The following is a 17,480-nucleotide window of genomic DNA, read 5'->3' as shown; positions in this document are numbered from 1 at the left end:
ATAGAGTAAGTATGCTTATCAAGTTTTAACTCAGTTGAATCTTGGAAGAAGTTGTCAATTATGCAGAAAGAAAATTCAAGCATGAGAGTACTTAGGTAATCTCTTGAACTTTAAACTTCCACATCATAGTACGGGGTTCGATCTAAGATAAGACATGGAATAAATTCCCGTCTAAGATAAGACTGAATCAGTTTGCCTAGAGGTTGACACAACTGAGAACATGGCTTTTGACGGTAGCTGGAAGATAGACCGGAGTGAAAACTATGACAAGTTCATGGAAAAAATGGGTAAGGACTTTCTTCTTCGCTGGCTCTCTCTTTGCATGCCTCACAGCTGTTCTGGCTTAGAGACTGGTTCTGGGTCGTAGTGCTTCTGAGGAGAGGAGGGAAAACCAATCTTCTAGTCTCTTGCATTAGGAAGAATGCATTATTTCTCTAGGGGAAAGGAAGTTTCTCCCAGCACCTGTGAATGCACAGACATTGAAAGATTAATTAGACTTTGCCAGAGAACCAGGCAGACATACAGGTACAGAGAACAAAGAAAGGTTTATTGCCAGGAAAGGGGGCTGGCAAGACTGCTTCTCACAAAGGAGAAGTGAGAAGAAGCACCTGCTATTGTCTATGGTGACCTATATAAACTAGGAGGTCTAGGAGGGGCTAGAAGGGGCTAGGAGGTGGAGACCCTGGTGTGGACCTGTGGGCCAGGGGCTTCATCATGGCAGACTAAGATTTATGGTTGCTATTCAAATAGTAGATAAGGGTCCTGTAGCTGCCTGAACCAGAAGGTTACTTTAAGGGGCTCTTGTTGCCTTCTACGGTGGTAGCTGCCCCAAAGAAGTGCTATCCCAAGGTAAAGGGGGTTGGAAGTTGATTATTTACTGCCTTTACTATATGGACCTAGTGCTGCCTAGGAAGGGAGCATGTTAAGCTGTGGAGAAGGGAAGGAATGGACTAAGCTACGGGAAAGGAACTCATTCGCTAACAGACATATTCAGATATGTTTCCTTCATTCTTTTTGTTTGTTGGTGGTGACAGTCCTGGGGCTTGAACTCAGGGCCAGGGTACCATCCCTGAGCTTTTGTGCTCAAGGATAGTGCTCTTTCACCTGAGCCATAGCTCCACTTCCTGCTTCTTCTTTTGATAGTTAAATGTACATAAGAGTCTTACACGGCTTTGAATTGCAATCTTCAGATCTCAACCTCCTGAGGAGCTAGGATCACAGGTGTGAGCCACCAGCACCTACTGTTTCTTTCATTCTTTAACTACTGGTGGTACCTATGAAATTGAAAACTAATGTTTTGTTTAGAGAAACAAAATGGTAGTACCTAGTGAAAATTTCCAGATTTTTAAACAAGGTTTACAGGAAAAGCAAATACTATATAATAAAATAGTAGAAGTGTGTTCTATAAAAATTCACTTTAGGGCTAGGAAGGTGGCTCAGTGGTAGAGCGCTTGCCTTGCATGCATGAGGCCCTGGGTTCAATTCCTCAGCACCACATAAGCAGAAAATAAAAAAGCCGGAAGTGGTGCTATGGCTCAAGTGGTAGAGCGCTAGCCTTGAGCTGAAGAGCTGAAGGACAGCGACCAGACCCAGAGTTCAGGCCCCACGACCGGACCCCCCTCAAAAAAAATTCACTTTAAATAAATTAGATTTTATACTCTTCTCTGTTTTAGAAAACTCTCCGAAACAACCTCACAAAGCTATATATGTATTTTTTTTTGAGGAGGTTGACTTTAACTTGTATAAGTGTGCAATAATATTCTGGTATAAGTTGGGCAAACACATCTGTCATTTCCCCTAAGTAAACATCTGCATTTTTTATAGCCTATAGCTTTGGAATGCCAAAGGTTAAGTTTATGGAATTTGTATGTTCATGTAATAATGAATTTGGCCATAAATGTACTAAAGTTTCTGTTTGGAGTCCAGTCAGAAATTCCTCAAAAAGCAGATAATTGAGAAATTTAAACCCTAAAAGCAAGTTGGGTATGGTAACATACACCTGCAATTCAAGCACTCACAAGAATGAGTACATGGACAGAAAAGTGGTATGAACAAAAGAACATAGTGAATGTACAGAAGGAGTGCTGTCACTTTACAAAAAAGTAAACAGCTTTTACTACTTCATTTGGCTCTCCTGAAATGTGGTTTACTTTATACGGAAACAAAAAGTTTGCTGGCATTGGGGCTTCAACTTAGGGCTTTACACTCCTGATTTGGTTTAAGGCTGACATTCTATCATTTGCACCACAGGGTCAAAGATGAGCCTCACAGACTTTTTAGCCCTAGGATCTTTGGATCTCAGACTCCTAAGTATCTGTCTTACAGGTGTGAGCCACCAGCCCTCAGCAACTTTATTAGTCTTTATTAAAATTACTCCACTATCTAAGAGGATTTGTTTGGAAGAGTGCCTGGGATCAGTTCTGATCCAACTGTGCTTAACTTTTCCTCCACAATCTAGCCAAAGCTGAGGCAAAAACAATACTAATGGGACTTCCTCTCCACTCTCCAAATAAAATTTAACAAGAGTTTAAAATAGAGCTCAGAACACATGTTCTGTGGGATTTTAACGTTTTTGTTCTCTATCTCTTTCCCTTTATAGGTATCAACATGGTGAAAAGGAAGCTTGCAGCTCATGACAATTTGAAGCTGATAATTACACAAGAAGGAAATAAATTCACAGTCAAAGAATCAAGTACTTTTCGAAACATTGAAATTGTTTTTGAACTTGGTGTCATTTTTAAGTACAGCCTAGCAGATGGAACTGAACTCACTGTAAGAAGTGTGTGTGTGTGTGTGTGTGTGTGTGTGTGTGTGCCGATCCTGGGGTTTGAAGTCAGGACCTTAGCTGCTCAAGGCTGGCACTCTATCACTTGAGCCACAGCTCTACTTCCTGCTTTTTGTTGGTTAATTTCTTGCCTGGGTGGGTTATGAACCATGATTCTAAGTAGCTAGAATTACAGGGATGAACCAATGACTAGAAATTTTTATAAGCGACATATTCTTGGATTTTCCACCCAACACCAAACCAATCTGCTTTATTTCATTGGGTGGCTTAATTAGTAAAATCTGATGAAGCCAATGAAGTCTTTAAGTTTATGTTGCATGGATTCTTGGCATATTTAAATACAGTGTTTTTATTTCCATTTCCATGTGAAAAGAATCTAGAACAAACAAGAATTAGGAAAATTCCCTTCAAAGATCTGATTGTAAACCGATTCACAAAGAAATTTAAATATTTTTAACATTATATTCTGGTAGCAACAAAAAGCTTCTAGGATAACTACATAAAAGTTTTGTATGCCAGGCGCCAGTGGCTCATGCCTGGAATCCCAGCTACATAGGAGACAGAGATTAGAGAATCATGGCTTAAGCCAGCTAGGGAAGGAAAGTCCATGAGATTCTTCTGTTCAGTTAAACCACCAAAAAGCTGTAGGTGAAGCTATGGCTTGAGTAATAGAGCACAAAATCTCAGGAACAGCATCTAGGCTCAGAGTTCAAAACTCAGGACTAGCACCATTAAAAAAAAACAACTCAGCAGATGGCAATTATGGAGGAAGTTGTACAGAATGGTTGTACTACATGGATTGAAACCTGTCATCCTCACAAGATGGCTTTGAGTAAATTACTCTGCGTGTGTTTCCTTGGCTATAAAATGGAAGCAACAGTATCACTTCACAAGGTCAATGTGAAGGTTAAACAAAACATTAAATATGGGCTGGGAAGGTGGCCTAGTGGTAGAACGCTTGCCTTGCATGCATGAGGCCCAGGGTTTGATTCCTCAGCACCACATAAGCAGAAAAAGCTGGAAGTGGTGCTGTGGCTCAAGTGGTAGAGCAATAGCCTTGAGCTGAAGGGCTGAGGGACAGCACCCAGGCCCTGAGTTCAGGCCCATGACCAATAAAAAAATTAAATATGTTATCTATCCATATATTTATATGACTCAAAACAGCCTCTAAGATGCAGGAGACCCTAACAAATGCCACCATCTTATTACGGTGTAGGGGAGCTGGACCATTGAAGGAAACAAACTTGTTGGAAACTTCCAACGCGTGGACAACGGGAAGGAGCTGAAGGCTGTTCGGGAAGTCATGGGCAGTGAGCTAGTCCAGGTGAGCTATGAGAGGCAAAAAATGTTCCAGAGGTAAAAAGAAATGACACAATAGCAACTATTGTATCATGGCTGACTGACAGAGTTAGTAAATAGACGGTTACTTTTGTTCTTATAATACATACTGCTTTTGAAAAATAGAAACTTTTCATGTGTATTTATGGAAAAGAATTAGCCATGTAAATTCATATGTGTGTGTGATCCATAGCAACACCTGTTTTAACTACCAATCAACATTTTTAATGAGAGTATCCAGTACATGCCTAAAAATCTTCCTATCAAGTACAAGGACAATAGATCTATATTTTAACAGAAAATTCTTTTGTTTGTTTATGCTTCTCAGACTTATACATATGAAGGAGTAGAAGCCAAGAGGATCTTTAAGAAGGAATAAGCGTGGTTCTTGGGACACAGCTTAAAATACAAATTGGACAGAAGATCTATTTTGCACCCAAACTGCTTTTCACTCTCCACCAAAAATAAAGTTACCGACTGATTAGTCTTTTAGCAAACATTGGTATACTTCCAGGCTTGTCAAAGTAAAAGAAGTAAAAGTTAATTTGGACTTAATTTGTGTTAAATGGACATTTTTTGGTGCTTTCAAAGAATTTGTACCTCTTTTTAAAAACAGAGAAATAAATGTTATTCTCATACTGCTTTACAAGTAGCCTCTTGTTATAAACAAGCAGCTAAGCATGGTGTTGCACACTTGTAATCACAGCTATATAGAAGCATAAGTGGGAAGCCTGCATTGCAGTCCCAGGCAGGTTGGAGATCTCCCTACCTGCAAAATAACTAAAGCAAAAAGGGTAGGAGCGTGCTCCTGGGTTCATGCATGCTTGCCTGAGTTCAAACTCCTATGCTGGAAAAACAAAGAAAACAAAAAGCTTTGTGATATCAAGCCTATGTTCAATGTTTTCATATTTGTTTTTGTTTTCATATGTGGTAATCTAAAAGCGTAATTGCCTCTGAGTCTTCTCAACTGTGAGTGTCCATGATTTCCTTGGTAAGATCTATTCTTATAAAAGTAATATGTAATGACCCTCAGTAGATGAATGGATCAAGAAAATGTGGTATATATACACAATGGAATTCTACGCCTCCATCAGAAAGAATGACATTGCCCCATTTGTTAGGAAATGGAAAGACTTGGAAAAAATTATATTAAGTAAGTCAGGCCCAAAGAAACATAGGTCCCATGGTTTCCCTTATTTGCAATAACTAGTATATGTCTGAGTCAAGCAGAAAAGCTCAGATAAGTTGATGTTAGGAAAATGAACCCTAAGATATGTATTTAAATTTTTCTTTCTTTCATGCAATTGTTTCTAACACATTTGTAAGATTATTTCTTTGTTGCTTTGTATATCCCTCCCCCATGGTATAATCCCTGCTTTCACTGTATTTGATGTTGGTATCCTTGGTGGAGGGGAAGGGAAAAACAAATCATTTAAATACGGATACAGGTGGACCCATTGCAACAATGAGATGTATAAGTCATTATGTCGAAAACAAACTTTACAACTTTGGTGGGGGGGAGGAGGATTAGGTGGGGGGTGGGGGAAGGATGGGAAGGGATGGGAAGGGGAAACAAAGGAGGAGGCTACAATGCTTAATAAGAAATGTACTCATTATCTTGCCCATGTAATTGTAACCCCTCTGTACAGTATTTTCACAATAAAAAAAATAATATGTACTCAACCAAAAAATCTTTAGAAATAAAAGCAAATCCAAAAAGAAGTGTGTGCCTACTTGCACAATTCAAAGATGTTAGTCATTCTGATAGAATAAAATTTTTAGCCCTGCACCAGTGGCTAATGCCTTTAATCCTAGCTACTCAGGAGGTCGAGCTCTGAGGATCGAGGTTCAAAACCAGCCTGGGCAGGAAAGTCCGTGAGACTCTTATCTCCAATTAACCACCAGAAAATTGGAAGTGGTGCTGTGGTTCAAGTGGTAGAGCAATAGCCTTTGGCTGAAGAGCTGAGGGACAGCACCCAGGCCCAGAGTTCAAACCCCCCAACCAACAACAACAACAACATTTTTTTGATAATTTTGTCCCAGTCATCTTCTCTGGGTGTGAATTTTCCCAGTTCACACCATGTTGAATAAGATCATGGGACTCATATGTTGAGCTACATCAAAACTTTGTCGGACCAAAAGCCACCAAAGAAAGTCTGGTATCACATGGAGGCTGAACAACACACTGCTGAATCAAGAGTGGGTCATGGGGGGCTGGGAAGGTGGCTCAGTGGTAGAGCGCTTGCCTTGCATGCTCAAAGCCCTGGGTTCGATTCCTCAGCACCACATAAGCAAAAAGAAAAAAGCCGGAAGTGGCGCTGTGGCTCAAGTGGTAGAGCGCTAGCCTTGAGCTGAAGAGCTGAGGGACTGCGCTCAGGCCCAGAGTTCAGGCCCCACAACCGGACCCAAAAAAAAAAAAAAAAAAAAAAAGAGTGGGTCATGGAAGAGATTAGGAAGGAAATTCAAATGATCATGCTATTCAACAAAAATGAACACACAAATTACCAGCTCCTCTGGGACACAGCAAAGGCAGTACTCAGAGGCAAGTTTATAGCTCTGAGCTCCTACATCAACAAATTGGAGAGATCTGAAACTAGCAATTTAACGACACATCTAAACCTCCTTGAAAAAGAGCAGCAAGATAAACCCCAATCCAGTAGACGGAAAGAAATAATCAAAATTAAATCAGAATTAAATGAATTAGAATCCAAAAAAACTATAGAAAGAATCAACAAAACAAAGAGTTGGTTCTTCGAAAAACTTAACAAAATTGACAGACCCCTAGCAAATCTTATCAGAAAAAGAAGAGAACACACCCAAATTAATAAACTCAGAGATGAGAATGGAAACATCACCACAGAAACAACCAAAATTCAGAACATTATAAGGGAATACTTCTCAAAACTTTATGCTAATAAGTTTGAGAAATTGACAGAAATGGACCTTTTCCTAGCAAATATTGACATGCCAAAACTAAACCAAGATGAGTTAAACCAGCTCAATGGGCCCATATCAAGCATTGAAATAGAAACAGCAATAAGAGACCTCCCAGCTAAGAAAAGTCCAGGACCAGATGGTTATACAGCGGAATTTTACAAGGCCTTCAAAGCAGAGCTCACACCAATACTCCAACTCTTCAATGAAATTGAAAGAGAAAGCTCACTACCAAACACATTCTATGAAGCCATCATAACCCTCATCCCAAAACCAGGCAGGGACTCATCAAAGAAAGAGAACTATAGACCCATTTCTTTGATGAACATTGATGCAAAACTTCTCAACAAAATTTTGGCCAATCGACTTCAACAATTCATCCAAAAAATCATACACCATGATCAAACAGGATTCATTTCAGGGATGCAAAGCTGGTTCAATATACGCAAATCAATTAATATTATTCATCACATCAACAGGAGCAAGAATAAGAACCACATGGTTATCTCAATAGATGCAGAAAAAGCATTCGACAAGATCTAACACCCCTTTATGATGAAGGTTTTGGAAAAATTAGGAATCCATGGAACATTCCTCAATACAATAAAGGCTGTATATGACAAACCTACAGCCAGCATTATACTCAATGGTGAAAAACTAAAGCCATTTCCTCTTAACTCAGGAACAAGACAAGGATGCCCACTCTCTCCACTTCTCTTCAATCTAGTATTAGAATGCCTAGCTACAGCAATAAGACAAGATGCAGACATAAAGGGGATCCAAATAGGGAAAGAAGAAATAAAACTCTCCCTCTTTGCAGATGACATGATCTTGTATTTAAAGAATCCCATAGACTCCACTCCCAAATTACTCAAGGTGATTCAAAACTTTGGCAAAGTAGCAGGTTATAAAATTAACCCCCAAAAATCAATGGCTTTTCTGTATGCCAACAATGAGAAAAGTGTGGCTGAAATTAGGAAAGCAACTCCATTTGTAATAGCCCCACAAAAAATAAAATATCTAGGAATTAACTTAACTAAAGAAGTGAAGGACCTCTATGATGAAAACTTTAAAATCTTAAAAAAGGAAATCAACACAGAACTTAAAAAATGGCAAAACCTCCCCTGCTCCTGGATTGGAAAAATTAACATGGTGAAAATGGCAATTCTTCCCAAGGCTATCTACAAATTCAACGCAATACCTATCAAAATTCCAACCTCATTCTTCAAGGAAATAGAAGAGGCAATCCAAAAATTCATATGGAAAAATAAAAGACCCCGAATAGCAAAAACGCTCCTCAACGGAAAGAACACTGCTGGAGGAATATCAATACCAAACTTCAAACTCTACTATAAAGCCATAGTAATCAAACAGCTTGGTATTGGCATAAGAACAGACCTCAGGACCAATGGAATAGAATTGAAAACCCAGAAATGAACCTACAGACCTATAGCCATCTAATCTTCGATAAGGGAGCTAAAACAATAGAATGGAAGAAAGACAACCTCTTCAGTAAATGGTGCTGGCAAAATTGGTTAACTACATGTAGAAAACTTAAGCTAGATTCTTATATATCACCCTGCACCAGAATCAACTCCAAATGGATCAAAGACCTTGAACTCAAAGCAGACACTCTGAAAACATTACAGGATGGAATAGGAGAAACCCTAGGTCTCCTTGGCTCAGGCCGAAATTTTCTGAATAGAGACCCGGAAACACAACAAATCAAAGAAAGGTTGGACAAATGGGATTGCATAAAGTTGCAGAGCTTCTGCAGGGCAAATGACATAGCTAGCAAGATCAATAGAAAACCCACGGATTGGGAAAAGATCTTTACTAGCCATACAACGGACAAGGGTCTCATATCTAAAATATACTTGGAACTCAAAAAATTAAACCCCCCAACAACAAATCCTCAAAGAAACAACTGCCCAATAAATAAGTGGGCGAAAGACTTAAAGAGAAACTTCTCTGAAGAAGAAAGAAGGATGGCCAATAGACACATGAAGAAATGCTCAACATCCCTAGCCATAAAAGAAATGCAAATCAAAACAACATTGAGATATCACCTCACTCTAGTTAGAACGGCAAAAATCAAGAACTCTAACAACAACAGATGCTGGAGGGGATGTGGACAGAAAGGAACTTTACTTCATTGTTGGTGGGAATGTAAACTTGTTCAACCACTTTGGAAAGCAGTATGGAGGTTCCTCAAAAGACTTCACATAGAACTCCCCTATGACCCAGCAATCCCACTTTTGGGCATTTACCCAAATGTTTACAAACAAAACCACACTAAAGCTACCAGCACAACTATGTTTATTGCAGCATTATTTACCATAGCTAAGATATGGAACTAACCCAGATGCCCCTCAGTAGATGAATGGATCAAGAAAATGTGGTATATATACACAATGGAATTCTATGCCTCCATCAGAAAGAATGACATTGCCCCATTTGTTAGGAAATGGAAAAACTTGGAAAAATTATATTAAGTGAAGTAAGCCAGGCCCAAAGAAACATAGGTCCCATGGTTTCCCTTATTTGTAATATTTAGAATATCTATGAGTCAAGCAGAAAAGGTCAGATAATGTGATGTCAGGAAAATGAACCCTTAGATGTGTATTTTAATGCTTTTTTCTTTCATGCATGTGTTTCTAACGCATTTATAAGATTATCTCTTTGTTGCTTTGTATGTCCCTCCCCCACAGTATATATAACCCCTGCTTTCACTATATTTGATGTCAGTATAACTTGTGGAGGAGATGGGGAAAAACCAGTTGTTTAAGGATACAGGTGGACCTGTTGCAACAATGAGAAGTACAAGTTGTCATGTCCAAAACGAGCTTTACAACGTCGGTGCGGGGGGGGGGGGTAGGGGGGGCGAGGGGAAGGAGAAGGATTGGGATTGGGGGGAGGGGGGAGGCTGGGAAGGGATGTGAAGGGTAAACAAAGGAGGAGGCTGCAATGCTTGGTAAGAAATGTATGCATTATCCTGCCCATGTAATTGTAACTCCTCTGTACAGTATGTTCACAAATAAAATTAAAAAAAAAAAAAAAACTTTGTCAGCCAGTTACAGGTGTAACCCTAGCTGTAACGCTAGCTATTCAAGAGGCTGAGATCTTTGGATTGAAGTTCAAAGCCAGCCAGGGCAGGAAGTCCGTGAAACTCTTATCTTCACCTAACCATAAAAAAGTTGGAAGTAGAGCTGTGGCTCAAGTGGTAGATGGCTAGCCTTGAGCAAAAGAAGCTCAGGGACAGCGCCTAGGGTGAGTTCAAGCCTCAGGATCTGCACAACCCTCCACCACAACCCTCAAAGTTCAGTAACAAAAAAACACTCTGCCATATTTTTCTACACCACCAGTGATTCTCAAAAGTCACCGAAGGACAGAAAGTGTTTGTGTTCTTAATCTCCCCCATCATACTCCTAGGTCTGAGTCCTGGAAAGTAAAACCAAGAAATTCAGACAACTTTCTGGTGATTTTGATGTTTGCCTGCCCCATTTCTGTCTTTGGGAACCGCACATCTATAAAACATCAGATACTACTTCTAACTTCCACAACCTCTTCTCTATTTTTATAAACACATACATTGGCCAATTTGCCAGGACCCCAAATGTTCATTTTCCTTTTATTTCTATGGGATGCACTATTTCATGGGCTTCAAGTAGGAGACTCTGCATTAGAAGGAAATGAAAGAAGGGCAAATTAGAAGAACGAAAGGACAAATTTTTAAGCATTTGGAAATCTGTGAATCTGTTTGTTTGTCAGGTCCTGGAGTTTGAATTCAGAACCTAGGTGCTGTCCCTGAGATTATTTTGCTCAAGGCTAATGCTCTACCACTTAAGCCTCACCTCTACTTGCAGCTTTTAATGATTAAGTAGAGATAAGAATCCTATGGATTTTCCTGCCCTTGCTGGCTTCAAACTGTGATCCGCACATCTCAGCCCCCTGGATATCTAGGATTATAAGTGTAAGCCCCCGTCACCCAGGTGAATCTCTGTTTGGACAATAGTTAAGATGTAATTGTTCTACTATGTGCCAAGCACAGGCTTTGTATAGACATATGAGAAGGACATTATGAGAAGGGAATTAAGAAACTGGAAAAAAATGTGATCTTTAAAGGAAATAAAAAACTTAAATCCACTGTTCATTTTTTGACTTAATAAAAAAATCTTCAGATAAGAAATACTAATTAAGAGTTAGGAATGTGGGGGCTGGGAAGGTGGCTCAGTGGTAGAGTGCTTGCCTTGCATGCATGAAGCCCTGGTTCCAATTCCTCAGCACCGCATAAGCAGAAAAAGCCAGAAGTGGTGCTGTGGCTCAAGTGGTAGAGTGCTAGCTTTGAGCTGAAGAGCTGAGGGACAGCACCCAGGTCCTGAGTTCAAGCCCCAGGACTGGAGGAAAAAAAAAAGAAATACTAATTAATTACCAAGATTTTCACATGCTTCTTTCTTTATACAGTTTCAATGTATTGTCATGTCTCTCACCTTGTTAGTCTTGCAAATGTGAAACAGGAGAAGTGTGGGTTTTATCTCATTTGCAAGTAGAGAAAGTGAGGCACAGTTTATTCGCTTATGTCTTGTAGGCCAAGATGAACATAAGAACCAAGTGTAAGTCCTAACTTTCAGTCTGATGCATGGTGATATAATGCCATGACTCCGTCTATTTTGGGGGTGGAGGGGGTCCGGTTGTGGGGCCTGAACTCTGGGCCTGGGCACTGTCCCTCAGCTCTTCAGCTCAAGGCTAGCACTCTACCATTTGAGCCACAGCGCCACTTCCGGCTTTTTTCTTTTTGCTTATGTGGTGCTGAGGAATCGAACTCAGGACCTCATGCATGCAAGGCAAGCACTCTACCACTGAGCCACCTTCCCAGCCCCGACTCCGTCTATTATAAACAAAAATATCTTAGGGAAAATTTTCTCTTAATTTATTAGTGGCACCCAACAATAGCACTGCAAATAAATCAGGCCAAACTCTAACATAATGGCCATCCAATGGTTAATCATTTTTCTATTTCTAGCATCATTGAAGGCTTTCTTTTCATAATTTGTGTCCATTCTAGTATTAAATTTCCACTATTCATTAATATTGGAGAGCAGGAAATCATTTACATACTTCTCTTTAGGACAACTAAGCTTTGCATGGTGCCTCCCTGTTTGGCCAAGAGAGGGCGCCTGATCCAAGAGCAATCCTCATCTAGCCAGTCTTTTTTTCCTTGTTACTTAAAAATTTTTCTTCTAACGATGACATACAGAGGGGTTACTGTTGCATAAATCAGGTAATAAGTATATTTCTTTTGACCAGTGACACCCCTCCCTCATTTCGCCTGCTTCCCGCCCCCCTACTCCTCGACCCCCACCCCCAAGTTGTATAGTTCTTTTCTAACAGTGTCTAGTGTGTATCACTGCTAAATTGGTTCACCCTTTGTCCCACAATTACTGTGCCTCCTCTTTTCCTCCCCAAATCAAATAAACTTATGTACAAAACAAAGGGTACAGAAATAGAAAAGCGACAAAAGGAAAAAGGAAATAAAAAAGAACTGCAAACAATCTATAAGCAAAACCAATGGATAGTAAAAGACAAATAACTACATGATTAATTAAACAACACTCTAAACATTCACACAATAAGAACAAAGGAGAATATTCTTAAGAGAGGATCACAAGGGCTCCGTAGCTATGTGCAGATGATCATACAAAATGATGCTTATGTCACCAGTTTTAAGCTTTGGGAAAGGCACAAGACCTGCTCATTGAACCTAGAAGAATCTCTTTTTCAGAAGCTTGAATTTGAGAAATACCCAGTAGGCAGCAGGCTAGAAGAGGTTTTAAAGAGAATAGACAATAAGCATGTGTCAGCAATATGTGACTTGGAGCGCAGATACAAGCAGGGGTGTGTGAAAGCCCGTACTTTTCTTGGTATGTCATTCTCTTGCTTTGCTATCAAGAGTTCTGGCATCATGGAGTCAGAAAGTCTCCTTCATTTCTATCTTTTGGGGTGAGTTTAAGAAAGACTGGTATATATTCCTCTTTAAACGGTTAGCAGAATTCACCAAAGAAGTGATCTGGACTTGGACTCTTTGTCAGGAGGATTACTGATTCGATCTTCTGGCTTCTACAGAGATTTTTAAAATTTATTCTTGAGTCATTTTAGGTAATGGATATTTCCCTAGGAAAATGTCTATTTCATCCAGATTGTTGTAATGTCACAGTATTCTCTTCTGTTTTATTTCTATATGATTGATAGAATAATTAAAATTTATTTGAGTTTAGTTATATGTCTTTTTATTTTTTTTCAATCTAGAGAAGTATGTTTGTCAATTTTGTTGATTTTTTCCAAGGACAATTTTTTTCCTTTATTCTTTATTGTTTTTCTATCCATCATCTCATTTATCTCTGCTCAACTCTCTAATATCTTGCCTTGTCTAATAGTTTTTAAATTGGCTCCTTATATTTATTTAAGAGATAAAGTAGCTGATTTAAGACTTTGCATGTGTGTTGTACAAGCATGTGAGTGTGTGTATGTGTGTGTGTGTGTGCAGGTGTGCTCAGGGCCAGGGTGCTGTCCTGAGCTTTGTGCTTCATGATAGTGCTCTATCGCTTGAACCAAAGCTCCACTTTTGGCTTTTTTTTTTTTTCCTTTTGGTGGTTAATTGAAGAGTCTCAAAGACTTTCCTGCCTGGGGTGGCTTTGAACTGAGATCCTAGGTATTACCCTCCCAAGTAGCAAGGATTACAGGTGTGAGCAACCAACACCCAGCAAAACTTACCTTAATGTTCATTTTAGCATTGATTTCCTCTGAGTACAGTTCTTATTGCAATGAATCAAGTCTTGATACTATGCATCTCCCTAGTTTATATCCAAGTGTTCTCTACTTTTCCTTGCTATGTTTTCTTTGGCCTACTCGTTATTTTTAATTAAGATTTCCACATAATTGTGAATTTGCCGATTTTCCTTCTGTTATTGACTTCTGCTTTCATTTGACTGGGATCAGGGAAGATATGTTGTATAATTTCCGTCTACATTTAAAGAAACAGTATTATGGTCTAATATAGTTGATCTTAGAGAACGTTCCATGCACATTTGAGAAGAATGTGTATTTATTTGACTGCTGTGAGGCAGAGAGTTCCAGTGTATCTGTTAAATATAGTTGGTTTATAGTGCTGCTCAGATCCTCTGTTTTCTTACTGCTTTTCTGTCTAAATATTCAACCCATCAAAAGTGGAATATTGAAGTTGCAAAAATAATTTGTTTCTTTCTTCAATTCAGTTGCTTCCTATATTTGACTTCAGTATTTTCTTAGCCATTGAACACTTTAGTTTCTTTGAAAGGACAGGAGCTTGGAATTGTTATTCCACAATTTTGAACATGGTCACATTTTTACAGTTTTGGCAGTGCAGAAAAGAAATTTTCAGCGATACAAACACAAAAGCCACATTCCCTTTTTCATTCCACATCTGTCCTTGATAGTCCCTGGGGAAGCATAGAGCATAGAACTTCATGAAATTTGATTTGAAAAAACAAACCCTGGTTACAAACCATTAAAGAAAATTCTTGATATTCATTATATTTGTGATATGCTGTAAAAATGCTTAGAAAATTTTAGATTATATCTTATTTCCCAACTTGTTTTTTCTTAAATTTTCTTAAATTTTCTTAACTACCTGTAGTGAATGAATTTTCAATGAGAAAAATTAGAAAATATAGAGAAGCACAAAGAATAAAATTATGTGTGATCCCATTTTTCTAGAGCTCAACTGTCGTTAATAGACTGACATTTCTCACACTTAAGTATTACTAATTGTGGCCAATATTTTAGATATAGGAATTATCACCTTAACAGTCATTTTCTTATTCTAGATCATGCCGGTGCAAATGCTGTTTTATTTGTTCTTCAAATCTAGTATATATTTCCAGGATACATGGCAGGGCATGTGTTGCATAATCTTCCAGTCTCTCCTCTCAAGGCCAACAGCCTTCCATAAAACAAGTAACAGGTTGACTATTCATGATTAGATTGATTATTACCATCAGATTTCAAGATATTTATCTGTGCCTACCAATTAAGCTTTCAGCTACTGAAGTTGTTTTTAAACTTATTGCAGTATTATTTACCATAGCTAGGATATGGAACCTTGGAGTGGGTAACAATGTTCATTCAACCAGAAATATAGATAGATAGATAGATAGATAGATAGATAGATAGATAGATAGATAGAGATATATATACCTTACTCATGTATAGCATCTTTACAGTAAAATAAACTTTTTTTAAAAAGTAGCAAATGCCATCTTTATTTCAACACAAAATCTTATATAAAGCCTTAAAAAGTAAAAAACTGAATTCCTGTGGTTGAAGTGTGTATAAATAGAGGGAATAGCCCATAGTTCACTGCAAGCTCTGTTCAGCCTTCCAAACTCCCAGTTCACAATGCAGAATCTCTCAGCTTTGACAGAACTAGAAATGCCACAGCTCTGTTAGATTGCTGAGCTCAACCAGTGCTTCTGATGAGAGCAATATCTTCTGTACTTGCATCTTTTATGGCTCAACAGGCAGCGCCTGACACAATTTAGGTATTCAAAAAGTATTAATTAAATAAGGGAAACTTAGCAAGGAATAGATTGGCACATATTCCTTACTAGTACTCATGACAATCTCCTAGGGGCTGGGAATATGGCTCAAGTAGGAAATTACTTGCCTAGTAAGTGTGTGGCCTGAAGTTTAATCTCAGGCACACACACACACACACACACACACACACAACAATGATAAATCAGTAGTAAAGTGTTAGATCCTTATGGTATTATTGCACTATTATTATACTTTAGCAAGATAAATAAAAGAAATATTTTTCCCCAGTCCTGAGGCTTGAACTTTAGGCCTGGGTGCTGTCCCTGAGTTTTTGTGCTCAAGCCTAGCACTATACCACCTGAGCCACAGCTCCATTTCTAGGATTTTTTTTTGGGGGGGGGAAGGGGTATATTAATTCAAGATAAGATTCTCATGGACCCGCCTTCCCAGACTGGCTTCAAACCACAATCTTCAGATCTTAGCCTCCTGAGTTGCTAGAATTATAGGTGTCACCCTGGCTCCAAAAGTATTTTTCACCATAATTATGCTAGTGGTAATAAAAGATAACAATATATCATTGAATAAATATTAGATGTCTTTTATTTTCAGGGCATTGTTTGGGGGATGTAGGAGCTGCAAAGATGGTAGCATTATAATCCCTCATACAAAAGAATACTTAATACTCTAATAGAGAAGACAATTAACATTAAATTGATGCGAACCTGGCACAGTAGTGCACACCAGCAATCTCAGCCCTTCGGAGGCTAATGTAGGAAGATCAGGGGGCAGCCTGGGCTACACAGTGAGACACTATCTCAAAAAGAAACCAAACTGAAGATCTGAGAGTCGTGGTTCAAAGCCAGCCTGGGCAGAAATTTCACAAGGCTCTTACCTCCAATTAACCACCAAAAAGCTGGAAGTGGAGCTGTGGCTCAAGTGGTAGAGCACTAGACTTGAGCATAATATCTCAGAGACAATGTCCAGGCCTTGAGTTCAAGCCCTGATGGGTGTCTGAAATTCCTAAAATGCAAAAGTCCAGTCTCCCACCCCTCCTGATAAGAGGCACTTGAATTCCCTAAGCAGACCACACCTGGCTGAACCGGGACCTTCTCAGTGGGCTTCACAGCAATCTCCTGCAACCAGGCCTGAGTAAATTACTTCAGGCTGAACCCACAAACTTGCAGAGCACATCCCGACACTTTTTGTACTTTCTGACCACCTTCAACCCTACGTAAGTGTCTCCACCCCTGCCCCCATTGTGCCATGCCTTGTGTCTCCTGACTCTCTTCAGATCACCATGGTGTCCCTCTTCAACTCTCCATTAAAGTTGATCTAGTCTGTTGAGTTCACTTTCTTCTCTCTCTTTATTGTAATGCCCTCATGAGTCAGTTTCCTAACAAGCCCCAGGATTAGCACCCCAGAAAAATGGATACAAAGCCAGTTTGCCAGACAACATACCAGAAAATTGCAAATTTTTAGCTATAGAACTTTTTTTTTTTTGGTCCGGTCGTGGGGCCTGAACTCTGGGCCTGGGTGCTGTCCCTCAGCTCTTCAGCTCAAGGCTAGCACTCTACCACTTGAGTCACAGCGCCACTTCCTGGTTTTTTTCTTTTTTTGCTTATGTGGTGCTGAGGAATCGAACCCAGGGCCTCAGGCATGCAAGGCAAGCGCTCTACCACTGAGCCACCTTCCCAGCCCAGCTATAGAACTTTTGACAGATGTTCAATTTAATACATAGACCCATCAACAAGCAGGTTGTTGTGAAAAAATGCAGAAAAAAACAGGCGGTAAAGGAAATAAAAAACTATCAAACAAATATTTCTCTCCCTTGATTTTAAGAAAATAACCC

At 39.3% G+C, this 17,480-nt stretch overlaps 1 protein-coding gene across 1 annotated transcript; it reads left to right on the top strand.

Annotated features, from left to right (window-relative positions):
• The first annotated feature begins 204 nt into the window (after positions 1–204).
• On the top strand, positions 205–4,764 carry Fabp2 (fatty acid binding protein 2). Its single transcript, XM_070022513.1, has 4 exons — positions 205–287; positions 2,600–2,772; positions 4,002–4,109; positions 4,452–4,764. The coding sequence occupies exons 1-4, from the start codon at positions 221–223 to the stop codon at positions 4,500–4,502; spliced, it is 399 nt and encodes a 132-aa protein (XP_069878614.1). The 5' UTR covers positions 205–220; the 3' UTR covers positions 4,503–4,764.
• Positions 4,765–17,480: the final 12,716 nt, after the last annotated feature.

Source organism: Dipodomys merriami, unplaced genomic scaffold, assembly GCF_024711535.1.
Source record: "Dipodomys merriami isolate MVZ:Mamm:240054 unplaced genomic scaffold, mDipMer1.0.p SCAF_15, whole genome shotgun sequence".
NCBI classification, from domain to species: domain Eukaryota; kingdom Metazoa; phylum Chordata; class Mammalia; order Rodentia; family Heteromyidae; genus Dipodomys; species Dipodomys merriami.
Note: the sequence above shows the minus strand (reverse complement) of the source record. Positions and strands in the feature narration are given on the sequence as shown.

Excerpts from the sequence above, each read along its gene's own strand:
- Fabp2 (XM_070022513.1), top strand. The coding sequence starts at position 221 with ATGGCTTTTGACGGTAGCTGGAAGATAGACCGGAGTGAAAACTATGAC. Across the intron at positions 288-2,599 it reads CAAGTTCATGGAAAAAATGG|GTATCAACATGGTGAAAAGG; the intron begins GTAAGGACTTTC and ends TTCCCTTTATAG. Across the intron at positions 4,110-4,451 it reads TGGGCAGTGAGCTAGTCCAG|ACTTATACATATGAAGGAGT; the intron begins GTGAGCTATGAG and ends TATGCTTCTCAG.